This window comes from Antrostomus carolinensis, unplaced genomic scaffold (genome assembly GCF_000700745.2).
Source record: "Antrostomus carolinensis isolate BGI_N321 unplaced genomic scaffold, ASM70074v2 Scaffold29947, whole genome shotgun sequence".
Taxonomy (NCBI): domain Eukaryota; kingdom Metazoa; phylum Chordata; class Aves; order Caprimulgiformes; family Caprimulgidae; genus Antrostomus; species Antrostomus carolinensis.
This window is the reverse complement of record NW_010329969.1, coordinates 1-26,882: the sequence shown is the minus strand read 5'-3', so window position 1 is coordinate 26,882 and position 26,882 is coordinate 1. Positions and strand designations below refer to the sequence as shown.

Here is a 26,882-nt window from a genome sequence, read left to right as displayed (position 1 = left end):
AGGGATGTGAACTACAAGTGCAAGTGTATTTGGACTTGATTTATATGTGAGACAATTCTTAAACAGCAGCTGCCACCCACAGAATGTTTAAGAAAAGAGGCCAGGTGTGATGCAGGGTAACCGTGAAGCCTGATACGTCTAAGTACGCCGGCACCCAGACATATCTAACATTTAAAACAAGCACACTGTCTTCCTAACAGCAGGCTCTGTTCTGTCACGAAGGAGATTGAGTCTGACCACTGACAAGCCCTGATCCCACAATCCTCCTTCACAGAAGGCTCATCATTGACTTAAAACACGATTAATGCGGAAAGGCTTCACGACAAAATTCTGATTCTCAGTTTGAGCAGCTTTCCTCATCAGCCTCATCTTCTACAGAAATGGGATGAAGGCGAAGGGGAGATACCTAGAGCCAAATTGACATTGCTGAGCTGAAAAACGTGCTGCAGTCTGAGCAAAACAGCACTCAAAGGAAACCATATTCTGTATGTCAAGCCTGAAAATGTATTCTCAGGAAGAATGAAGCCAATTTCTTGGACTCAAAACACAGTGGTCTTGCTCAGTCTGGGAACAAAGACCAGAACTATGAAGGAGGGTCAGGCAGCACAAGTATTTCCCCAAAGAGAGAAACAAATGCTCTTCTGCAAATCTTCATGAGCTTGCAATACTGCACACGTGTTCTGCACGCTCTCCCTACTTGAGTAAAGCTTCCTCTTCCCTCTTCTCCCACCCCGATTGCTTTCCCATACGAGCCAGTCTGAGGTCAGTACCAGTCTGTCAGGCAAACACTTAAAATACCAAAAAGATCAGAAGCTAGTGTTTCAACAAGTCTTCAGCATATACGGTCTCTTCTGCGTTACAAGCTCCAGTTCCTTATTAAGTGTCTGTTCGAATGTAACTTTCCAGGAAATGTTAAGGACAATATAAACAATGATCATGAATTAGGGTGAACGAATCATTTTGCAGAGGTACACTGTTCTTTAAACATTTAAGTATTCAATCAGAGTCCAACTTAATGAAGACTGGGCTCTGAAGGATGTGGGACAGTGGACAGGCAAAATAAGAGACCTCTAGATGAATGCACTAGAAATTCTAGTGCTGCTTCTTTCCAGGATGAAAGCAACCAAAGTCACCCAGACAGGCAGCACAATTAACTGCTCTAAATTGGAAGCTTGCAAGGAAATACAAAGCATTCATATTAGACTCACAAATGTTAATTTGGCCTCATATTGCACTCAAGTTCATAAACGCAGCCACTCACTGGGGACAGGGAGAAAGGGAGAAAATACTTGCAAATGCTAACAGTTGTCCCTTCAAATTAGTACACGCTGCTAAGGACTGAATTTGAGAAAGAAGCAAGAGTTAGGCTGGGTATTTCAATTCCAGACCGAAAAATCCACTTTGCAATCGTTCAGCAGCCTTCTTCTGTTTCTGAACATCAATCCTATTCCGCTGCATGAGCTAGCTGCTCAGACCAAAGAAACATAAAAGCTTTTAGTTAAACTTGCATTCACGCCTCCTGTTCTATGCCAAGAATATGAAAATAACACTGATTGACTATCTTCCTTTTTAACTGTGGTCATGATGAGTTTCATTGTAGTCCATGATATGAAGCTGTCCAACACTGCTTTCCTGGATCTTAGGCGAGAGGCTAAGGTTATCGGGGCTTGAAAGGGCCTTCGTCTCCATGTTGGGATCTTTACATAGTTCCGTCTTTAGAGCATCAGAAAGCCTGTTGATGGTTACACCCTCCTCGTCACACTGGCTCTCGCTCTTGTTACGAAATAATTCTCGTGCCTTCATTCCAAGGAAGCTCTTGGAGCTGGGGAGTGAACCTACAGTCAGTGGGACAGTAGTCGAGGGCTCCAGCAACATGGACGTCTCCCAGCGACTGCTGAATCTCTGGTTCTGGGGTTTTTCTGGGGTGGAGAGCTCACTGTTGCTGCCACCCTTACTGCTACTACTACCTCGAGTGCTGGGAGGTTTGGTCTCTCCATTTCTACCAATTGTTTCTTCACTGTATCCCACCACAACATCTTCATTACCACAATCCAGCCTGTTTTGGAAAGAGAGGATACAGTGTCAAGGAAATGGCAGCATCTGTTTCCAAAGAGAAGGGAAATGCTGGAGAAGGCATGTTACTCTGATGACCTTCCATTTCTGCTACTCTATATGTACTTCGTTTTCCTTTCACAGTTTTGTAACAAAGCAGAAGTGCCAGAGGGCAACCAGAAAAGTGTCACACACTCAGCTTTGCAACATCCAATGTTTCAAATTCAAAGGTGACAATAATCCCAAAGCAGAATGGAACTGGATCCTGATCAGTTAAGGGAAAGGAAGAGATCTGTACATCTTCCTTGGACTCTAGATCTTTCTTTTACCTAACCCAAGCACAGGTGATCACCACAAATCTGCTGGCAGTGCAAGAAATTCTCAATGCTGTAGCAGAATTTGGTGTAGAAAAAAAAAGATACGATCAGAGGAAAAGTACAGTACTACCAGGGATGTTTTAGGTAGACCTATGTAAAACAACTACTTAACAAGTGTAACGGTTCAGCTATCTGAAAAGTACTTCACCAGCACTTTCAGTTTTGTCAGTGGCTCTCAGTAACCTGGGCACAGTTCTGAAACAGATTCAGTCTCTAAAAAAGGGAGTAACAGAGATTTTGAGATGATGCATTCAAATGCTAGGAATCCCACAAGGATATCAGCTTCCAAGGAGCTGGTCACAAGTCCAGCATATTTTACATCATCACCCTTACCTTTCTTCTGCTGCTTCAGCTGCTTCTGTTTTTTCATCTTCAAGTTTTTTCAGTAGGCTGCTCTTCTCCAGACGGCCAAACAGATCCAAGATCTCCAGCTCAAATGCTTGTGTGATTCTTTTCTGGGCCTTGTACCTACTTTCTACTGCTTGCAGCTGACCTCTGAACAGAAAAAAGAAACCAAAACCCATCAAGTCCAGTGTCTCCATATTCTGCCTCAACTATGACAGTGCATCTGCCAATGCACAGCTAAAATCTTACATAGGAACCCCCTACCTTGCTTGAATTTTGACATCTTCCAGGTATTTCTTTTGCTCTAGGAAGAGGTGGTCCTTTTTAGCAAGCTGAGATTCCAGTTCAGCTATCCGTTTCTGGGAAGCATCAAGCCTTTGGCTTTGCTGTTGAACACACAATTTTGCTTTCTCCAGTTCTTTCCGAAAAGCAGTGTGCAACATTTCAACCTCCTCGAAGGAAAGAACACAATGTTAAAGTATAACTTGATTGTGTGTTTATTAATATTTAGACATGTTTCTGGTGCTATGAATAGGCACATTTTTAAGCAGGATGGAATAAAAGAAGTATTTCTAAAAACAAGATAAAGAAAACTGGATGCTCTGAGGAAGTACACTATTAACTTACTGTGAAAATAACTGCGCATCACTGGAATTTATTAGCACATTAACATTTCTTATGAAAAGCTCTTTTCAGCAAAGCTAACTTGCCAGTTCTGCACTGGATTAGAATAGACAAACTCCACTTTAAAATCATTTTTGCAACATGACCTTCATTAAATACCAGCAAAAGACTTTTTTTTTTTTTTGCTTATTATTCACCTTCTTTAATTACTTGCTCTCATGCAGAAACAGTTAGATTATTGTGTAATTTACTTGCTTCTAATTAAAAAAAGGTTTCTTTGAAGTCAAGAAGTAAAACCATATGAACCACAGAAGTTTTAGTAAAGTTAATCCTAAACTCTTAATAGGAAAATGACTCTGTGAGAAGAATAAGACTGCTTATTTTAAAACAGTACTTCACAAAAACCAGTAAAATCCTGGTTAGATTTTTCTACAAATTCTAGCAATACTATCCTACACTACACGCTTTCACCATAAGAGCCCAATGTTACTCTACCAGCAATAGTCTGCTGCCAATTACATTAGGAGCAGAGTGAAGTCTTGGCCTTTGGCAAGAAAAAAATTGCTAAGAATTTATATCAAGTGGCTAAAACTGACTTCAGGTGTATCCTAACATCCCCTTTTCTTCAGCTTTCAAAAGCACAGGGCACCGAAGAGATGCCATAACCACACGGTGAACAAAAATACTCAACATAAGACTCAGTATGAAATCCAATCCCTGAAAATCAATTTCAAAACAAAGTATCTGTTAAGTTATGAATAATTTCCTTCATTCTGAACACAAGGCTGAGAACAGCTTGATCATGACCTCAAGCGATGTGTTCCCAAAAGGGCTTGTCTGCCACTCTGCAACCATACCTTTGTAGTGTCTGTGTGCTTGTGCTGCAGCTGCTCCAGGTACAACTCATTGACCTCTCCAAGAACCAGAAGTTGCCTGTTCAAGAACTCCATCTGCTGTTGCACTGACTCACTGTTGGAAAGCTTTAAAGAGAAATTGAACGGAATCAAACATTGGAACCAACAGCTCTGCAGGAGTCACAGCTGATAGGCACTGTGTTCACAGGGTATTTTTATAAAAAAGGGAGACAAAGACAAGAATCCAATGCATCACAGGTAACAAGTTTTAAAATTAATTGGGTTTTATAAAGCTGGTGACAGTCCATACAGAACTTTACCATATAGGCATTGTTTCCCTTAAGATAGCCATGTTTCCACTTACATGAGAAGTCCATTCAACTTCCGATACAAACAAGATCTCTAAGATGCCAAGATTTAGCAGAGCTTTAATACAAGTTCACATTTCTCAATCTGCAAATTCCTACTGTGGAATTCCTACCAGGCAAAATGAGAAGTTTCAGAAGCCTTTGAACTGAGTTTACAGTCTCTTCACCAAAATACATTTCTCTGTGTTGTTTTTGTGCAATTAATATCAGATTCTATGGAACGAAGTACAGGCTTCTTACAGAACAAGAAAGAAAAAAGCACCTGACAAAAAACACAAGAAAAAAACCCCAAAAACTGGAAAGACACAAAGGGACCTTGGGAACAGTGACTTTTCTTACCTTTTGAGAAACTTGGCTAAGGAGCAATTCCGTGTGACACACCTTGTTGTTAGCCTTCTTTAATTCTAACCTCAGATCTGCAATCATATTCCGACAGTCTTCCAGCTTGGTCTATTAAAACAAAACACAACAAAAAGCCCCCCACCTCACTCAGGGTTCTGAAACTTTAATAAGGACTAGCAATGGCATATGGCTGGAGGGCCATAACCTCCAGCACTGTAAATCAAATTATACTGAGTACTTGTGAAAGCCCCAAAACCAGCTAAGCAACTGCATTTTCCTATTTCCAAACTGGAACAAACAGGACAAAACAGAACTATAAAAGGACAATAAGTTAGACATTTCCAATTATGGACTGCCTTATTCGGAATTGGGACATTATTTGTAACAGAGATATGCAATTTTCTTTTAGATTTCATGCCATGTTGTTAGGAAGGATATTTTTAAAACTACAGTAAGCGGATAACGTGATTGTGTTCAGTGTTGTGCTTCATACCTGCAATTCCTGGCTCTGGTTGTAGAATTCCTCCCGGTCATGTTGCAGCTGTCTGATCTGGCTGTGAAGCTGAGCTACTATATTTTCGTGTTCCTCCTGAAACTGGTAGTACCTTGCCTGTTCTTTCTGCAGACTCAGTTTCAAGGCCTGGATTTCTTCTTCCTGTAGTTTCAGCTGATCTTTCTGTTAAGAACCCCATACGAAGCATCAGACAAGACACCTGCTTTATCAGTTAGAACATCTGTCCTAAGTTGTGAGCTAAGTAAAGCTATCAATTAATCACATGCACACGTAACACTTTTCCATAGACAGAACATTCTACATAGAGCATGTTCTTAAGGCTTTTGGGGTTTGCTTTGTTTTTTGGCTGAAGAAGATACTAAATGGTGATAGAGTGGACAGGCTGAAAACTCAAAGTCATACCCAAAGGCACAAGGAGCAACAGCAGATTCTCCCACTGCACCTCATGTTTTTGACAGCGACTTGGGTTTCACAGCTGAAGCTACAGTTAATTTTCCAAAACCTATTTGGAAAGCTATTTTTGGCTCTTCTACTGAATTATCAAAAGGTGAAACCATAATGGAAGTATGGAAATACAGAATAAAACATGGCTAAATCTGTCATGAGACAACCTGCAATGCACTTATAACTTCACATTTTACCATGTATCATATAACTCTGAAAAAGAATATCTGAGGTTTCAAAGTTTTTGCTATTACTCCTCAATTGAGGAGTGGAAAAAAGGACAATACTTCTTTAAATAATGCAGTAAGGTGTCTAGCCAGGCAGTAAGTAAACATTCCACTAACTGTGAAGCCTTTAATATTATCCAAAGGTAAGTGCTGTTAGGTGTCAAGCATGCGCAGGCATCTACTGTTTCAGTTGCCTACAGTCAAACAGAAACTACTGGTTTAATAATCACAGCGCACGTAACTTGTCCACAAGTCAGTCCACAAACACTGACTTTAATAAGGTGAGAAATGAGGCTTCTTTTTTAATTGAGTGGTACTGAAAGATACTGGCCAAACCAATTAATACTTGTTCTAGCACCAGTGTGTTTAAATCTCTGCTAGATGGTATCCCTGCTTACCATGGCAGCATTGTGTTCCTCCAGAGCTGTTGCTTTAATCACTTTTCTCAAGAGCCGACGGTTCCGAAGGGCATGTTGCTGTCTTTTGAAGCGCTCATACAGTAACTGGTTGTGCAGCAAAAGCAATTGGTTACGCAGGGTGTGAATCTCATCCGAAGGGGGAGAACCTGGATTGGAGTTAGAAGACAGAAGAGGTTACTGAACTGTACTGTCCCTGTTCCACCTATGGGAAATATTTTCTAAAATAAGCAAATTAGATTTCTTTGAAATTACAACTTAGAAATCTGTCTGCTCCATTTGATCTCCAACACAAACTTAAAATTTCAAACATTTTTCCCAGAGCAACATGTATGTGCTTCAAGTGGATTGCTCTATCAAGAAAACAAAAAAAAAGCCAAGCTTGCCATCACCACAGAAGCCAAAGAGTACAAAACTATGACACATGAGGCAGCAAGAATAACAATCATCAGTTCTAGATTCAAACAGCATTGAAAAGGAGAAAGGATCATCTGTTAGATGATCAGCATCACTCTGAACACTAGCTGATATTAAATGGTCAAGAGCAGAAATGTCTACAATTGGGGGGAAGGCAGTTTTCACTTTTCAAAGATGAAAAAAAGCAGCTCATCTCACTGGAACACAGATGTCTTATTTGCTAAGCAGACAAACCGTGACTTAATGAAAGTCACCATCTTTCTGCAGCATTAGTTATTAAAAAAAAGTATGCAGGTCATTGTTTAAGCAAGTCTAATAATAGAGAAACAGGTTGCCAAAACACATGAGAAACTTCCTCACCTCCAAAGTGAGTCCAGTCAGCAGATTTGCTTGGCAGAGACAATCTGAAAAAATGAAAATGAAGCATTAATCAGTAAGTTTAAATATAAATACACTCTGCAAGTCACTTTAAGATGGAATGCCCAGCTCAAAAGAGCTTACAGTCTTTTAAAAGTACAATTACAGTCAGTTGGTATGAAGAGAATAAGGAGGAACCTTGCAAGCAGCAGGATGCAAGGGCAGAGGATGGAGGGCATAATTTCTTAGAAGCTGGAGAAAAATTCTCTCAGGTATAGAAAACAGCCTAAGGACAAAGTGGAATGCAGGGTAATTAAGATGAAAAGAAGGAAAACAGCAGATACACCTAAACCTTAAATCTGGTTCTCCAGTTCTTAGCTTCATGTATGTTAGAAAGAAGAAAGTCTCAGTCTCCCCTTGGCCTCTACATTTGCTTTTGAGTATCTAGTGTAGGACTTCAACCTGGTAAAATAAACAAATCTCACTAACAATGGTACCAAAACCACACTTGCAAAACAGCCAACAGCCCTGCTTCTTCATCCCAAGCTCTGTCATTGAAGGCAGTAAGAGTACAACAGCCTCTTTTTTTTGTATCAAAGCAAACATGTTACCACTTTAAACATAAAAATCCTCCACCCAAACCCCCTCGCTCAGGTGACAGTCATGTTTCACAGAACATGGTTTTGTCACAGATTTTCAGACACAGCTGGCCTTCAAGCACAGCAATTAAAATAAAGCCAGCAGAAAAAGGAATAACAAGAAAGTTTGCAAAGTAAGATTTTCAGTCACCTACTTGTTCAGCTCCTTAGTGTGTGCATCCGCTCCTTGTTGAATCAGTCTGTCCAGCACTTCCACAGGAGAAGTAGAGGACATGCAGTCGTCATCCTGGGTTCCCTTGGCTTTCTTTAGCAGCTCCTCAGTCTTCTTGCCAACAAAGAGGTAGGCAGTCTTTGGTAATGCAACCTCAAAAAGGTGCTCATATAGGGTAGGCTGCCCACTCCCAAACACCACTCTTCTTTGTGCTGGTACTTTGCAAGGGCTGGGAGTGAGAATATTTGTCTCCCCAGAGGTTCCTTCCCTGTTACCAGCAGGGCTTTCACCAGAGCCTCCACACGGCTTGTCTATGGGAGTAAATGTTTGTTTGGGTGTTTCCCGTGCACTCTCAGGCCCAGGCTTGTCCAGAGAAGATGTTAAAGGCTCAGAGGTCTGACTGTGTCCCTGAACACCAGAGACTGAATGGGTCTTCTTTTGAGAGCCTGACAGACTTTCATTTGTGCGGTAAAATGGAGAGTCAAATCCTCCTCTAGGCACCATGTGTTCAGCATCGGTTGTGATCTCGGAGATTTCTTTAGATATTGCATCTGAGAAGGAAGGGGAGGGGGTGGAGCATTAATTATGTATCTTGCATTTCAACATTACAAACATTTCCTTAGCTAAGATGTATGTAAGGATGACAGAAATTACCTTCCTCTCTGTCCTTTTCAGCACTATCATCAAAAGACAAACCACCCAAAAACTCTGGAAGATCACTTAAGGTTACTGAACTCTTACTACCAGGTGTGTCTGAAGAAAAGAAAAGAAAAAAGAAAAGTTAGTTGTACAGAAGTTTTCTCCAGCCTTATCACAGCACAAAACAGAAGTCTTCTACTGCTGAAAGGGCCTTAGAATAAGCTTGTCCCTCTTTCAGACACTTCCTTAAAGGAGGAAGCTATCTGACTCCTGTTCCACTCCAGATGGAAATCAGTTCAGAGATCAGTCACCAGTCAGTCCTGATCCCAAAATGTAATTTTGTAAACTTAATATCTGCTATTGCACGAGTGTGGGCGACCACCTCTATGAATAAGGATGTGCTGTTTGCAACTGAACCCATTAAATACATTTTTTCAAGTGCCTTAAGTGTAGAATGACTACTATACTTCCACATCAGCTCCCCTTTAGCTTCTGATCTGGCCACGCAAGGACACAGTACTTGCCTGAAAAAAAGGAAGTTTAGCCAACTCATATAATACAAACTTGACAATGTGTGACTACTGATCAAAACTCTGAGATGGCTGCCAGGGAGATATACACAAAAGCATTCAGGATAGAAACCTCGTGCTCACGGCTCAGTCACAGATTAGGAACACTGCAAAAAACCTAGCTTGTTCTTATTTTGTCATTCAGAAAGCTCAGATTCCAGTGCTGCTATACAACTTCACCAAGGAAAACCAGCTCTAAATTTCACTATCATCTCTACCTTGAGGATAGTAAAGATTCACAGTACAGAACTCTCCAATACAGCACCAAAATCCCTTTCTACAGCTGTCACAGATGTAGATGATAAAGAGAATGGAAAATGGAATGAAGATTTACCTATTAGAAGCTGAGTTCCTCAACCATCCAACTGCTGATTTCAATATTCCACTGGACTTTGAAAAAAGTTTCAAGTACAGCAATATAATTGTAGATAGAAAACAAAGTTTTTCCAAAAGCTTTTAAAAGGGAGCATAATATCTATCCTCATGTGCAGCCTTACAGTTTGATCCAGACATATGACAGAAAACTTGTTCAAATAAGACTTCATATACAACTTCCTGCTTCTAATAAAAAAATCACACTCAAAGAATCAGCTTTAAAAATAAAAATATCCCTTTTCAGCCTTCACTGTAGATCTGTGTATTTCAACATGTATAATTATGCACGAGGGCCAGTCAAAAAAATTCTGCAAGCTAGTTCTGAAGGTGGATAGTTAAAATGAACTCAAAAGCATCACAAGAAAGTTTTAAGTTGAATCACATATTAAGACAGGATCCTGGAACTATTACAAACTTGGGGGAAAAAAAAAAAAAAGAAAATAAAAGAAAAGAGAAAAACCTGTGGAAAAGTGTTTGGCAGTTGGAACATGTGTCAATAAAACCAGGATTTGCTTACAGTATGTTATTTTAATGGGAGAGGAAAACAGAGTTTACCAAATGATTTATCGCTGTTTATGACATTTTGCTGTCGGTTCAGTAAAGGCCTCCCAGATTCTGGTTTGTCCTCCTGAAAAAGAAAAACAAAACAAACCAAAATCCAAAATAGATTATCTGCATCAGACATCTGTTGGAAACAAACCTCTGGGACAGTTTCATAGAAAGGAAATTCCTGCAAATAGATGGCTCAAATAGCAAATCAACAGAAGATGTCTTAAAACTGTGCAACTGGCAATGGTAATAATATCTAAACTTAGAAGAAAATGAGTTTTTGCAATAAAATGCAACAATTTTTATAAGTCTGTTACTCTGATTTTCCTTCTCAGTTACGGTCACTGCATGTATGACCAGCCAATGAAAAAAAATCTGATTTGTTTGGCAGAAGAGTTTTGCAATACCTTTTTAGGAGGCGTGGCAGCAGCCGAAGGGAGTGAAACATGCACAAAGTCATCTGAAGTGCAGAGTGGAGGAGGAGACGTAGCTGGCGTCCCCGAAGGTGTTCCTTTCCCCCCTGTTGAAAAGGAGGAGCAGAAGTTTTCTCAGCAAGGCTCCCACTTCCTCATTTCAGCTGAATATTGTATGTGAGAATTTTATGTTTAAACACTACCTCAACCATTTACTTCTTAAATCTCCTTCAACTATACCAAGATAAAAGCACATGGTTTCCAAAAGGCCTGTTTTAGACTTTTGCACTTAATTCACTGTAACGTATTTCCTATCTCAGTGTTTACATTAGCTCCGCTCTAGATGACCAGGTCCTTGGTTCATAGCAGTAATAACTTAAGCCAAACAAAAGGCATGGTGTGGCATTCCCATTTAAGAAGCTGACAGCAAAATTTACAGACAGAATTTCTACTATAATAAACCTTGAAGGCGTAATTCCAAAATTCAACACATACCAGAAGTGCCAAAAGCTTTGCTGTAAGGTTGTGATGCAGACTGGGATGACTCTGATGGGACAATTCCAGGGGATGTTGGTGGAGTGGTCATACCACAAACTGCAGAAGGACTCCAGATGGTAACCTATGTAAAAGCAATACACAATAAACACGGATCAGTGAAGCTCAGAAAAGGAACACGTGAAGCATCTGCATCTGCATCCAGACTCTGACACAGGAAATCAGATGGGGATTAAATCTGAAATGTACACTAAGTTCTGAAGGATTCATAGTGCTTTTCAGAAACATTAATTTTTTAGACTGTCATGAGAAACGACAAGCAAAGTGCAAAGCATTAAAAGCATGCTCTGCTTCATCTTCTGCTTTACCTGCTGTGGCTCAGTTGACAGCCGTACTGACTGTGGGCTCAGAATCTGAGGTAGCTGCCCTGGCATTTGTAATAGTGTTAGCCGAGGAGTGGAATATGGGGTAGAAGTCCCTGAAAGTCAATAAGTAAATAAAAATTTAAAAGTATCCAACACATGAAATACAAATCAATGATTCTTCCGGTTAGTATTTAACGGCTTTTAACCAAAACATTTCAAAGCCACTCAACACATATAGTGACAGCTAGCAAACAAGATACTTTTCTTTCAGCCCAAGAAAATAGCTATTGAATATATTACAAACTACAGCTTTTTCTTTCAGTTGGTTTGTTGTTTTGGGACAAAGGAGGAAGAGGTACTGGAAAGGAAACTTTGCCAACATGTCTGCATGACCAGAGCATCTCTCTCTATAAATTTCTTTAAATAATGATGGTTTCTTCATATGACAGTTTATTTCCCGGTCCCTAAGAACTGGACTCTAAGTGCAATAAATTACTAAGATGTCTTTTTGCTATAGGGCCAGTTTTCCTCCAGGAAATGGGTATTCATTAGCCATCAGTCAGGTCTTACCATAGCTGCTCTGTGTGTCAATGTAATAGCTGGCACTGGGGTCAGTTTGATGATGTTTTAAGCTTGTGCAGAGTTTCCGAGACACAGAGTAATAGCCATCTTCATACGAGGCTTCTGCAGGGTCCAGGGAGATTTTGGCACATTCTATCACAACATCATGAGTTTCTAGTCTTTTCCACCTGCAGACAGTTTTTGGATCCAAAAGAGTAAGTTAGTCAATTATTGTTACAAACAAGAGTTCCTGGAGATATGAAGAATTGGCTTGTAGGATGGCTAATTTGTTCCAGACAGCTTTGCATGCTTCCAGCCAAAACTGGAAGAAGGCACCATACAGAAATTGCAACCAGATGACTTGTAAGAGAGGGTCTCAGGGAGGAGACAAACAGCTTTGACACAGAGATCCATAAAGGTCTGCCATGGAGCACTCTGGAAAGGAGGAACAGCATACGAAGACTTGGTTGATCCTGAGCTTCAGCAGCTGTAGAAATCAGCTCAACTAGACTCAGATGTTGGTAGTCAAAATTTAGACATGCCAGTGAGGGCATCTTATATTATCTAAGTCAACACCATCTGCAATGCCAGTTTCAGGTTTGACTTTCCTCCCAAGTTTTGGGAATGTCTTTTATTATTACTACCTCCTTCATTCTGAAAACTTTTTCTGACTAAATTAAGCAGATTAGATCTGCCCAATATTTCAGGGGATGAAAGTTCACTGTAAAGAAGAGAAAGCACAAGAAGGCTGTCTATTAAAGGCTGAGTAGCTTTTGAACGTAAGATATTATGTGCAAGATCCCAAATGAGAAGGCTTCAACTGGTAGTTTTGTGCCAATTGTACTCCTCAGTGGTGCCACCCTCCCCCCTGTCTGGGAGAAGCCTGCAAAATTGAGCACTGTGACATTCAATAGGTTCCCATTTAGCAGTGTGTTCCTAGTGGCTCTGAAAAGCAGGGCAAGAGCACTACTGTGCAGCAACAAGAGTCAATTTCTCCTCTTCAGTGGCTGGGCCTGTGGAGACAAGAGAAAAGCAGCAAGTGGTGCTGCTGCAGGCAAATGAGCCTATTTCTAAAGAAAACTAATACAGCTGATAATGTTAACACATACCTGTTAAAAGAATTGATCTGTTAACTGAACCAACATCTAGGTACCAAAACAAGACACGCTGAAGCCATTTTAAACACTTAAATCCCACCAAGTTTTCAACAAACCAAAAAAAAAAAATGACCCAAACCTTAAGCCAATGAAGCAGGTCAGTGGTAGTTTCTCTTTATTCATTATAAGCACAATTCTTTTATAACTTTATGAGAATGTTAGATCATTAAAACATAAAATTAAGACAAAGTCAACTGTAAAGTAGAAGACAGATTCTATGCCAGACACAAAACTAATTTAGAACCCGAACATTGTTTTCAATGGTCTTTCAAACAGATTTTGCTTATTCATCCAGCTGTAAGCTGCGATGAAGAAAGTCTACATGTTTAGGTGATGTACCTATGAATATGGTGGCAAAACACCACTGGCACACCCTGCTGCAGACACAAAAAGTTTTAGTATAAGACTTCTGAAATAACCCAGCTAAAAGTTGCTCATTTATAGCCTTTCCTTATAGCAGAGTGAACATATATACCTTCGTGGGTCCAGTTCATGGTCCTTAGATCCAGTCACTAATTCTGGATGAATTCGGACATGTTCCATCATTGGCTGGATGAGCAAGAGCAAGGAGAAGGATGTATTATCGGTACAGCGTTTTGATTGCACTAAAGTACACAAAGCTGATGAGCAACCTCCTGATCCCAACAGTTCAGAACTTTACATTTAACAGACAAAGCTAACACACATCATCACAGCTTCGAGAGATGATCTTGCTCCCAACGGATATTTCAGTCCTCCAATAGCCTGTTTTGTTGAGCAGCCCTCAGTTAAATCAATGTCGTGTATTAAATTGGCAAATATCTGCCTTTATAGAGCTACGAATTCCTTGTCTCAGATAATACAGATATGAGCAGCATTTTACCTTGACCACCTCTTCAAAGGTCTCCAAGTTTTCCTTCATACTGTAGTGAGAACGCAGAAAGGAGACAAAATTGCAAGGGTACATTCCATAAAGACGATGAAAGAGAGCATAAACGCTGGCATGAAGATGGACGAGATAAATCTCCGCCACATGACCTGGAAAAAGTAGTTAGAATCTTTTTCATTACACTGGAGAAAAGAAAAGAAAAAAACTTCTAAGAATGCAAGCAAAGTACTTTTAAATTTGAAATGTTAACCAGAACAAGTCTTCTGAGAGGAGAATAGTTCCTAGCGAAACTGTCAAGTCGTGTGAGAGAACAGGCAACACTTGCTCATCAGCTTACAGCAAAAGCAAAACTTACGATATGCACCATTAATTCCAACCAGTATCCTGTCATTCTCAAATCGCAGCATTTTTTTATTCAAGTTAAATCCTGAAACCTCTCTAGATAGTGAGCCAGAGTTTGCAAGGCTGACTGATTAAAAAAGATGACTAAGGTCTGCTTTACTTTAAAGGTAGAAACTAAAAGCTTGTATCCGCAAAAAGCTACTGCAACACAATTGAGTCTCACTAGACATGTTCCAAGTTCCAATCCTACTTGCAACACAAAATGGCCCTCTAAGGAGCAACCTCTATGTGCAGCGTTTGTTCATGCAGCCATGAGACACATACAGATAACACCAGTGCTAGATATCAGACACCTTACAACAAATTCAGCAAAACCAATTCATCAGAACCAGTGCTATAACTGAGAAGACTAGTTTTACCAACACATTCATGACTATTCATAGCTGCACATTAAAAGAAACTCTTACCCCTCCCCATCCACACCCAGAAATCTCAAATTCCCAAATATCTGCCTCAAATGTTAGCACCTTCCCTTCTCTATCCATTAAGATCAATCTCTGCTTTTCAGTGTCATCAGGGTAGCATTTTGGTCCAGTGAAACTTCATGTAGTAGCAGCATCACATGGAAGAATCTAAGAGACTTCTACATTTTGAGCAAAGAAGCACTCCCCAGTGCTAACTATCAAAGAACAGAATAGCTTGTGGGCTTAATACATTGGTTTTTGCATTTAAACAATCTCAGACCATTAAGAGTCTCACAAAAGAACATGCTCAACAACTGCGTAAGAGTCACAAGGATATTACTAAACCATAACTGCATGTAACAAAAGTTGAAATCTCACCTGGATTCTGCAAGCACCAGGCTGAGAGACGCCCAAAGATAACAAAGAAATCACGAAGGTACTGTTTGCCAGACTGAGGAATCATTGGCAACATGGTTATTAGCACTAGGACACCTGTGGTGAGTACTACTACATCTGTGTCAGTCTGCAAAAAGGGAAAAAACCTGCATTAGTCAGTTAAAAGAGTTGAACTTAAGTTTTTCCAAGGATGAAGTGAACACTGAATCATCATCATGGAAAAAGTTCTCTACTTTGAAATCTACCATAACTTAATGAACCAAGATGATTGTCTCTTTCATGCAGAACAACTCTAAGAAAAAAAATATTTAGGATTCTTGCTCCTATTCTGCTGCTGCTTTTCTGTATCAAGACTTGACTTAGTTAAAAAGGGAACATCACCACAGTTCTACAATTGAGTAGAAAAAAAAAGTCACTGGTATGTGAAGCATCTTATGTACCACTTTCCTTCTTTCCCAGAGCTAAGCACACACAGCATTCAGACCCTAAAAAACTGCAAATTTCATCAGGGTATTCAAGGATGTTGGTCAACAACTAACACAAGGGTCAAAAGCTTTTCTATTAAACCTGGTTGATGACTCCAGCTGCTAAATATTTCATAAAGCACTAATTCAAACAATAACTAGGGCCCCATGGCTTACAAAGAGAGAAAGACGTGCGGTAGTAAAAACCTCCAGCTAGATGAAACACTCATAGAGAATCAGATTTTAGGACAGGACACAGAAAACATTCAAACTCTTTCTTTAGGTGGTGTTCCTACTTGCTTCCCCGGCTTAACGAGCTTTTTCCTCGGTAGTTCCTCTGCTTTGTCAGGGTAGGTGGTAACAGCACAGTTAAACCTGCGGCCAGATGTCACCGAGTTGGTCTTGGTATCTCCCAAGAGCCACTTGGGCTGATCAGACATATTCAGGGTTACGGATTTTTCTTCCTCTGGGTAATCTATGGCTTCTATTTTCCCTCAGTCAGACATAACCTTTCAGAGCACATTTCATGTCCATCCCTATTCCTCTGGACGCATCCCTAGCACTTCTGCATCTCTGTTCTACTCCCAGCAGCTTTCTGACACACTTCACTCCTCTCACAATCAGATAAGACTCACACTGAAAAGGATAACAGAACTCTTGTCAAGCACATCAGCAGTTCCAGTAACAGCACTTGTAGCTTCTCTGGCAGTTACAAATCCATTGTGTTTGTTTTGGAGAGCACTGGCACTTGACTACATCATGCATTTTAATGTCACTTAAATGACTAATATGAATTTTTCACTATTATATTCAATTATATTACTAACAACGCATTCTAGTCGCAAAACAATTTCCATTCTTTACTCACTGTTACAATACTGTACAGTATGATAACTGATAAATTTGCAGATGGGGGGAAAAAAAACGCCAAAGCATGGGGAAATAGCTACCTCATTATAACCCAGCAGGTCTGTAGCTAAGAAAGGAAAGTCTGCTAATTCCAAGGTAATTTCACCATGGCAGAGTCTACTGCATGGCCCATCTACATTGCAAGTAGAGCGTATTACCTGACATGCATTAATTTCAGCGTGCATTCATGGCAAGAAGTTGTATTTCTCCTTAAGTTCACAGTCAAGATATCTACCAACTTCACCGATGACTCTCTGTCTTTAACTTACTTTTAGAAAAGTTTTAGTAAACTTTCCTAACTCAAAGTTATACAGTCACGGTGGCTTTTAGGAACAAGACTGCCAGTAATAACAGGATCAGCACAGAGTATTTACTTTATATAATTCCACTGTGGCTCAATATTTTAATCAAGATTTTATCTCTTCTCACAACTTAACTAAATGACATCAAAACAGAAAACAAATGCCTTGTATTAAAAGTACGTATGTTTACATCAGATGTACAAGTGTTTTATGGACAACACTGACAGTCTTACCTTGAGACATTTAAGTAATGAAAGTAGGAGAGGTGCTTGAGAAAGCTTATGTTTCCAAGATGGTTGTTGTCTTATCACGTGTCCCAACAAAGAGAGAGTGGGTAAACGGGTAGCAGCTTTGCCCATATATTCATTAATTTTGTCCAGTAGATGCTGATAGAGGATTTTGCAGAGAGTGGTAGAAAAAAAGAAAGGTATTTATATTTAACTGGTATGTATTCTTTTTCACCAATGTATATTCAGCAGTTTGCCACTGCCAATTATGGAAACTACGGGCATTTTACAAATCTACACAATCCAAGAGCAAATAAAACCCAGCAATACAATTAAGTCCGCTGGTAGCAAAATGCAAACTATTCAGTTCAGAAGCAGTCACTACATTTCAAAACATTTATCATAAATAAATAATTAAAGAATTCTTTAATTCTTTTAAGATTATTAATTAAAGATTAAAATTAAAGAATTCTTTTAAGTCAGCAGAAGTAAAGCAATTTGTAATGCCATTCTCTCAATCCACTTAAAAATCCTTACTTGGTCTCAAAATATTCAATTTGGTTTAGGCCAACACATCCAGCACTGAACAAGCAGCAGCAGCATTGCAAAGGGACAACATTAGTCCTCAGAAAACTTTCAGTTATTCTTTGCTTAATCAGGTCAGTTTAAGCAACCAAAGAAAGAGACCTTTGAAGCTTTTTCAATTAACTTCTCTTACTACAGAGATACTACATCTCTACAAGGTAATTCTATGCCAGAATGGAAAAACAGAGTTCTAAAAGATGCTATGTAAAGGCTGCTTCATTACCAGGCTAAAATCTGCCATACTTACTAACAAGGTTTTTTTTACCTTGTCATGAGGCTCTTGCAGCGTGGACAGTATATGCAGTGCCTGCTGAGAATTAGTTTCCAAGTAACAGTCCACCAGGTTGTTCACAAGCATAGGGCCACGGTCTGTCAGTTTGTTTCCAGCAATAAAAAAAACCAAACATTTTCAAAACACTAAAAATGAAGTATTTGTTACAGGGACATTGCACAACTTTTGAACAACTATTATGCAATTTATAACAATAACCAATCCTTAGTGTTTACCAGAGCTTTAGGAAAATGAGACCTCTCTACAACATTTTCTAGTTCCTAGCCATTCAAGGAATCACATTTGGCTCATGGAACATAACCAGTTTTTTCAAATAACTAACAATTACTGTCTAACCTTAAAAACCTCAGGGTAGCTGAACTGCAAGAGTATTTTACCCCCTACAGGTAAAGAGTTCAGGAGTAACTTCACATTCTCTCCCTTGAACAGATAAAGGAGAACAAGCTCAGGGACAGGGACACTGACAGTGCTCTCACGCTCTTCTGAAAAGGCTCTGTCAACATAAGTGCTGCCTTAATAGCAGCAATGAGTTTTTCAAGAAAGTCTGAGTCTGATGTGTTGTTTGGGGTTGGGGTTTTTTCCTCTTTATTTTTCAAATGAACAAAATCCCATTAGTTCCCATAACGTGGATGACACCTAATTATTTCTAGATACACCTGACAAAGAAAGTTTCATTGGCTCACAACTTGAGGTTTATGCCCCAGGAAAAGCCAGTCATTTTATAATAGCATTTTAACAATTATATAACAGACCTTCCAAGAGGCATGTTATTAAGCAAAATGGACTGAAGAGAAACCTCAATCCTTAAAGCAATTTCAAACCCAAATATCAAGAGTATCTTTCAAGTTGCATTTGCAAAGACTGCGTTTGATAGGAAAAAAAACAACAAACATTATTCTACTTTTATTGGTGTAAAAGCAAAACCCTTCCTCGAATTGTGTAAAAGGATACATACCATAAATGAGATTATCTTTGAAGGCAGCTGTTATATCTTCCAGGACACCCAGAATTGGAGAATCCAGCATTGAGAGGAGCTCACCAACATTCCCCTGCTGTGCCATGATGCACGTACTGACATGAATGTGGAGGTTAAAATTTCAGGAAGTTCCTCATTGGTGCCTCTCTACCAGACTACGAGAGAAGAGAGGGCAGATGAATGAACTTTCCTTTTTCCCTTTCCATCTTAAATCTCTCATCACTTCCCTGTTTCTTTTCTGCAGTATTGCCCATTTAAAACTGAAAGGGCTCCTAGATTTTACACACCTGCAACACAACCTGCAAGAGAGAAGTTTTCAAAGAAGCCAAATGAGTCACGAACAGAGTTTTCTTCACCTTTTTAAGAAAGACTTTAATCTGTTTTGTGGAAGATCTCAGCTAGCATATACAGACTGTCAGAGCATTCTGTTACCATATTTTTTTAATTAGCTCTCCAGGTCAGTCAACTAAGACTAAAGTTTTGAATAAAATACGAATAGCTCCCTAGAATCATTCCATTCTCACTTTCTTACAGCAATTCCTCCTCAACCAACCTTTCAAGTCCTTTGCGTAGTGACCTACACACTGGAGAAAATATGCATCTCCAGATCCTTCTCCATTCCTGTGGCTAGATTAGAAATTCACTGCCCTCAGCTTTGCATTATTGCATACTAATAGATTTGTGCTTTAGTACTTGCAATGTGGCCAAGTTGCAGCTGTTAGGAAAGTCAGGCAGGGTTACTACAGCTGCTGTTCCTCAGCTACCCGGTACATACTAAATCACAAGCTTAGCACCCCACACACCCTGTTTTCACACGTATAATTTCTGAATAATGGACCAAAAACTCTGCAATGCAAAAACTGTATAGATTATTAAATGCAACAGTGTGCAGATAATATGACTGGTCACCTTCACAGTACTAAGCAGGAGTAAATCTAAACCATTTCAAAGCTTTCAAGATGACTTCTTGCCATGTACCAGCAAGGGAGGGATTCACGTATCACATCTCTCTATCACAAAATGAATCGAGTTCTTCAACCACAAGAACCCTACATTGAACCTTTCCCAGTGGCAGAAAGAATCTGGCTTCACATCACACCCAATTTTATTAGCAAGGGTTTCCTCTTTCCTCCTATTTCCAGCTAGCATACATTTTTCATTTCCTCCATGGAAGGCAAGACTGACGTGTACCAAGTTTACACACAAGATTTATTTTTTTTTTTTACTTCAGTTGGGGATACAGCACCTGTTCTGTGGACGAGTTGAGCTTCTATCTGCAGTGCTGTCAGCCACACACCTTTCATGATCACTAATTAAATAAAAAAACATGGAGAGGTTAACAAAAAGCATAATTTTTTTCTTCCTTATCATGTAGTTTTGTACTGTGAACCTTCAAAAGCTGCTAAGGAGTTTTATTTATGGTAGGTAAAATCTTACACACAAAGAAGTCTCCTCACCCTACCAAATTCTGAACCCAGAATAATTACTGTAATTATTTAAGTCTTCAGATTCTAGTCAAAACATTAGCCAAGGACCAATATATCAGTGCTCTATTTTAAATTATAATACTGTAATTACTTAAATACATGTTACTTTCTTGAAAACAGATGTTTAACAACGTTACTGTACAGCGGGAGTTAACTCGTCTACCAGTAAACTTTGTCATTTACAACATATCACTCTAGTTGCAGAACTGCCCAAGGTCACTTTTATTAGGGCCACAAGACATCAGCTTACTTAATCTGGCACTGACTGCAAGTGATAATACAGCAGCACAATCACAACAGGCATTTCATTAGCACAAACTCTGTTGAAGTGTTTCACTAATCACAGCTCCAGAACACAGAAAAACCCCACTCTCAGTTTTCAGTGACTGTAGCTGTGTAGCTGAACAGTCCAAATAAAATCTCAGTTCATCTACAGGCAGCTAGTGGAGTCTACTAATTGAAGTGTTTCAGATTTAAATGCTATTTCTTTTCAAGTTCCACGTTGGCAAGACCTTAAAAACTGCAGACTTCAAACTGCAAAGTGTAAGACTTTCAACTAAAGATAATAAAATAGAAACTTGGGGTGGGGACAAGAGTTGCTTTTTACTCAAATACAGAATGGATCTCTGCTTTCCCAAAAGGTGAGGGCTGGGATTTGCTGGGGTTTGGGGTTCTGTTTGGTTGTTGTTGGGGTTTTTTTTTGTTTGCCGCCTTTTTTTTTTTTAAGCTCCATCTTCTTCCTCACAGAGCCTGCTGTTTAGAAGGCAAGCAGTGTTCAAACAGTGACACCATCCTTTTAAAAAGTTTAAAGCCACTCATCCATGCAACCTAAGGAGTCAACCTTCCACTTGGTTACTCATTTGCAGAAGGCAACTGCTTTTTTAGTTCCTTGTAACCGCTGTAATATTTAATTTACTAAATTACAGTTATACTGAGATACCCAGAATGCATGGAGAACTATACACGGAGATATAGCTTACTGCCATCTATTCCTTCATTTCCAAGAACACTATCTTGGAGAACATAAAGGGATTGCTAACACAGGTGCTTCGATTTCTATCAGGATACAGTGTCAGCTATGGTTAAGCAACAGATTCACCAGCTTCCTAAGCAACATGAATGAGTTGTTTAAAGCCTTGTTAACAAAAGAGATGCATGACCACACCCCCAAACCAGCTGCAAGCAAAACCTGTTTTGGGAATCAAAGCAGCATAAATGCTACTCTGCTTTTTTACCCCATAAAGACCTTGTCAACTCTCTTTTCTTAATTCCTTGCCCCCCATCAGAGTGAAAAGAATGCTTTTACTTCTTATTTTCCTCTAGTAGCACTATTAGACTTGCACCAGATCTTCATCACACCAGTAAAAACCTCAACAGCAGGTTTCAGTAATTCTGATATTGCCAGAGGAAAAACTAGAAACACAGTGAAATCAAGAAACATGCCTTTGCAGACACTCTAGATGGGTTCTGGAAGTGAGGTTCAACTTTATGCTCCTGGCCTGATGGCACGCACAAACACTACAATCAGAAAAAAGCAAGGCTGATAATGCATGCTTAGCTGCCAATAACTACACATGTAGGTAACTATTAATTTCCCAAGCTCCCTAAACTAATTAAAACAGATGGCTCAAGTGACCTTGTGCCAGTAAATCCAGCATAGTTTAAACAAACTTGTCAATCAGTTGATTGTGCACTGAAGTACTTTATGTAAAGTGGAACAATCTCCGCTCCAAAAGCCAACCTGCAAAATATTAATAAAAGTATTCCAAACCATGTCTAAAAATGGGACAATACTGCACGTAGGTACTTCACTAGGTGGAAAGTTTATCTGCTGAAGTTATATAAACAGCATCATGTTGTCACCCTGCTTTACACAAACAGTCACAACTTTACAAAAGCAAATCTTCCTCAGTGCAGGATCTCCCGTAAAGTCATTTGTGAGGAATAGATTTGAAATCCTAAGTAAGGCTGAGACTGAGATCCTCTAATCATATTGGGTCTGTGATGCCTAACACGGAATTTCCAGCAATAGTCTTACATTGTGTCACAATTTTTTTAAGCAAAGAGAGATGAATAACTAGTTTACAGGCAAGAGGCTTTTAACTTCAATCAGAAAACACTGTTCTGGCAGATGAAGTACAGTTCCCAGGGGCGATGGTATCAGTGTGATTTATGACCAGTCCCACCAATAATTCCTGATGCGATTTTCAAATCTTGTAAATAAGGAACTCAGGACAGGCCAGGTTAAGGAACTTCCATTACCTTGTAAAACAGCGTGATCATCCGCTGAATGGCACAGTATTCTGTATCTGGGATTGATACATCTGTGGTAACAGGATCTCCCTTAAATCTTTACAGTATCATATCACGACTACGTCCTTCTCAAATACAAAGTATACAAGATGAGTCTCTCTAATGCTTCCATTCCGAGCTATTGCAATCATTCCCCTATTAGAATTTCCACATCCCTGCAGCCATACTTCGAAGTAACTTTCTCATACAGTTTGAGTCACTGATTCTTCACTAACTTTTAAAATTAGTTTTACAAAAAAGATCCAAGACACTAGGTAGTACAGAGTGAAAAAAATCTGTTTAAATACCTTTTAAAATGCAACATCTCAATCTCACTGAAAGATATAAACACCAATAGCAAATTTCTTATTCTTATATTCAAGAACTTTCAGAAAGACAAATTTCAATTTTAAGTATTGATTTTAAGTACCAATACAACTTTGGAGTCAGCTTACAGGAGAAGAAAAATAGAAGCCAACAAGCCAAGAACAAATTTGTTTTAAAATCTTTTTTCAGTAGCTAATTTAATCACAACACAGCACTGTTAAGCTACAAACTCAAGACAAAGGAAAAGACTGTAAAAAATATTCACTGGAAAAGGCTAAATAGAGAAAGAGATAGCAGATTATTTCAAAAGACTTCTGTAAGTATTTCTGTCAAGAGAAGATGTTCTTCTGTTCAGTGTATTTTTATCTCAAGCCAAATGAAAAAGCAGCTGGTAGTGCCAGTTATGCTTCTCTGAGGGGTGGGGAGGAGGGAGACACACTCAACGTACACGCACACTCCTCCCAAACACCCTCAGCATTTGCTGTAACAACGCAGAAATTCAGACACCAGAAGCACTTACTCTCGGGGGAAGGTGGGTGGGGGATCCATGTCAGCATTTCATCCCTCCTTATTAGTGATAAGTTAAATTTGGAGCATGCCAGTAAATGGTTACTCCCCCCTCGCAAGAGAAAAGAGAGATTTCAACAACATCAGACCACTGCTGAGAGCAATGAAGTGAAGCCAGACCTCAAGACTCACACTTTTCCAGCTGATTTCTACTGCAGGTAAAGGTCCTTAGGTACCGCAATACTCAATTTTATATTTTCTTCACAGGTAAACTAAACACTACCATTACAGAAATGAAATAAGCAATGAATGAAAAGTGAGAGTAAGGAGAAAAGCCACCGGTGGCAATAGGAAAGTAAGCAGCTCACCATTCCCTTTTTCACCACCCAGAAATAATAACTCTAAACACTTTAATCCCCAATTCAAACTGATCATTACAATTAATTTAATTTATTTATTCATTTTTTAAGAATTAAAGTGTCTGGCTTCTTCTAGTAGTCCGTATTTTTCTGGTTATTTTAAGATCTAATAGGAGATCCCATTCCTCAACTTGATAATTATTTATAGATATAACTCAATATACACACTCATGTACTTTATGTTACAGGTGCTGAACAGATGCAGGAACAGGGAGATCACAAAAACCCAATAACCCCAAACAAAGAGAGAGAATCATATTCAGCAATTTTTAAGATTCTTTTGAAACTATGCTGTGCTAATACACGATGCTAATTGCCACCCATCACATTTCTGTCAGAGGGGAACTTGTTTAAAAGCAATACATGTCGAAAAAAACTCAAATATGGGAGGGCTGACACTTAACCCTTTGGCAAAAGCCGGGCTAACAAGCCAGTTACTAACCTGAAAGAGAATTATTTAAATTCCTTATACACAACTGCATATATTAATAGCAAATAAATAAATAAGAACAAGCACTGTTTTTCCATGCCAATTTAATTAACAATACACAAGGAAAATAAGTTCAACCACGGAATCTTTTTAAAACTATGAACAGGTAAACAGAGAGCTCTACACTTCACAGTAACACAAGGAGTGAGACTCCTAAATCTCTCTGGCCGTAATTTTTTTTGCCACCAAAAGTAACCTTTAATCATATTTAAAGAGTTAAGCTGCAACTCAGTAAATCTTGAAACCACTGCAAACTACCTTCTGTACTCAGTCGAGGCATTAACTACTCCAAGAATCAAAGCAGGCATTAAACAGAACAACACCAAATGATGTGAAACTTTTTAATTAAAACCAAAAACCAATAATGCCCAGGAAAGAGATAGCAGTTCAGCACTACGAGAAGTTTGCTTTGTATCTTAAATGCGCTACCCAAAGAAATGCTTATGCTAACGATGGAAGCATTATTACTTGTCCTCATTATGTTTACTAAACTATATGAAAATATAGCAGCTGCATACCAGACCAAGACCCTAAGCTGTAACATTCTTTAAAAAGAACCCAACAAACCATCTGTCTGCATCATACCATAAAATCCAGTACGCCTCTCCTGCCTTCACTATTAAGAAGTGCTTTGATTATTTGATTTGCTTATTACTGAAGGTATCTTTTCCAAATAGATTATTTTATGTATATATCTCTATATTTGTGCATGAGTGTGTGAGCACATGTGTGTTACAGGCTGTTCAGTTCTCATACAGACTGACTGGTAATCACATCACCAGCTCATATAAGGTGTGTGGCAGTTGCAAGAATTTCAGGCATCAGTACAAGTCAACATCCCAGCAGTCCAGTTCTAAATAGGGCCAGCGTTCATTTTAAACTACAAATAACTAAAGTAAAATGTTTGTAACATCTGCAACTGGGCAGAATATCTCATGTGGAAACTGTTTAATAATGCTATTTTTTATTAGTCACCGTAAAAGTAAGTTCTCAGGTAACAAAGAGTTAAGGAGTCAGAATTAAACACAGCCAAAGATAAAATCATTTTAATTAAAGCTTATCTCATGACACATTAGATATTCTGACCTGACTATATTTTCATCTAAGTCCGTGCAGCTTCCCATAAAGGCAATTTAGTACTGTTTTCACTAGGCTCTTAAAAAACAGAACAAATGAACAAACAAAAACAAAGAAGTGTTTTACTGAGTAAAGGATTTTAAGCCCATGAATTTAAGCTTAAACATGGCATAGCTGTTTCTGATAAGCAGAGTACTGATTGCTGCTTAGCAAAGTCAGTTCAACTGCAGACAGAAGTACGTATTCCCAGGGGTTGCACTAATTATTAAAACTTCCAGAGTTTTCAAAGATTCAGTTTCTATTTGTTCATACATGTAAAGTGAAGAGGAATTTTTCCACCTAATGGGATCACTTCAGTAGTGCTTCAATTATGACAAATTTTTAACAACTTGCCAGAGAGGTTAAAGTCAGGAAACCACAGGATCAGACCAGACAAAGAATTAAAACCTTCTCTATTAAAATCCACTGGAAAGTTCTCTGGAAACAGTTCTGCACACAAAACCTGATACCAGCTTCTATGTCATTTCTATGGGTTTTGAATCATATAGTCCTTTAAGGCATGTTCTTTCTCTCACTCATTGCCTTGTAAAAGAATAATTAAAAAAAAAAAAAAAAGAAAAGCAACAAGGAGAGAAGCACTGACTAAACTGATACAGCGATGACAGAGGCTGCATCCATAGCAAACAAAGGGTGAAAACTTCAGAACTGCAGCCTTCCAAGTTCTTTGTGATAACAGGAAGCAAAATGTTTTCTTGCAGAAGTAAACAACATCCTGACTTCACATTACCTACCCACCAGCACGGAAACAAGAAAAGCCTTCCTCAGCAAGGGGACAATCAGTAAGGCGACAAACTTTTAACAGCTGCTTTGCTTTAATGCCCGAACCCGGACAGAGAGAACCTCCTCAGCAAGTGACTGAGGCAGGACAGGTCTGGAAATCGCTACTCAGCGTTTCAAACGGAGGTGTTGAATGTTTTTTCTTTTAATAAAACCGCGCAAAACTGAAGAGGCGCGATGGCTGGTGGGGGGGACCCTGCGGCGGGGGGGGGCAGCGCCCTCAGCCCCCCTCAGGCAGCCCGGCCGCGTCGGGGAGGGGGGCTGCGACCAAGTTTGGCTGGGGGTAAAGAAAGGGGACGGAGGAGGGAAGGAAAGGGGACGGAGCAGGGAGGAAAGGGGACGGAGGGGGGA

At 39.4% G+C, this 26,882-nt stretch overlaps 1 protein-coding gene across 2 annotated transcripts; it reads right to left on the bottom strand.

The window, feature by feature from the left end:
* Positions 1–736: 736 nt before the first annotated feature.
* On the bottom strand, positions 737–19,180 carry TSC1 (TSC complex subunit 1). 2 transcript variants are annotated; one of them, XM_010172787.2, is made up of 21 exons: positions 19,075–19,180; positions 18,093–18,196; positions 17,249–17,401; positions 15,323–15,467; positions 14,133–14,287; positions 13,746–13,819; positions 12,123–12,301; positions 11,556–11,665; positions 11,188–11,311; positions 10,687–10,799; positions 10,286–10,358; positions 8,802–8,900; positions 8,131–8,698; positions 7,341–7,384; positions 6,546–6,712; positions 5,456–5,638; positions 4,960–5,070; positions 4,256–4,378; positions 3,039–3,226; positions 2,763–2,924; positions 737–2,056 (listed from the first exon to the last, which is right to left on the bottom strand). In XM_010172787.2, exons 1-21 carry the CDS (start codon positions 19,178–19,180, stop codon positions 1,570–1,572), a joined length of 3,468 nt encoding a protein of 1,155 aa, XP_010171089.1. In that variant the 3' UTR covers positions 737–1,569. The 2 variants fall into 2 exon arrangements, with proteins under 2 accessions (XP_010171089.1, XP_010171090.1); XM_010172788.2 differs by lacking the exon at positions 17,249–17,401.
* Positions 19,181–26,882: the final 7,702 nt, after the last annotated feature.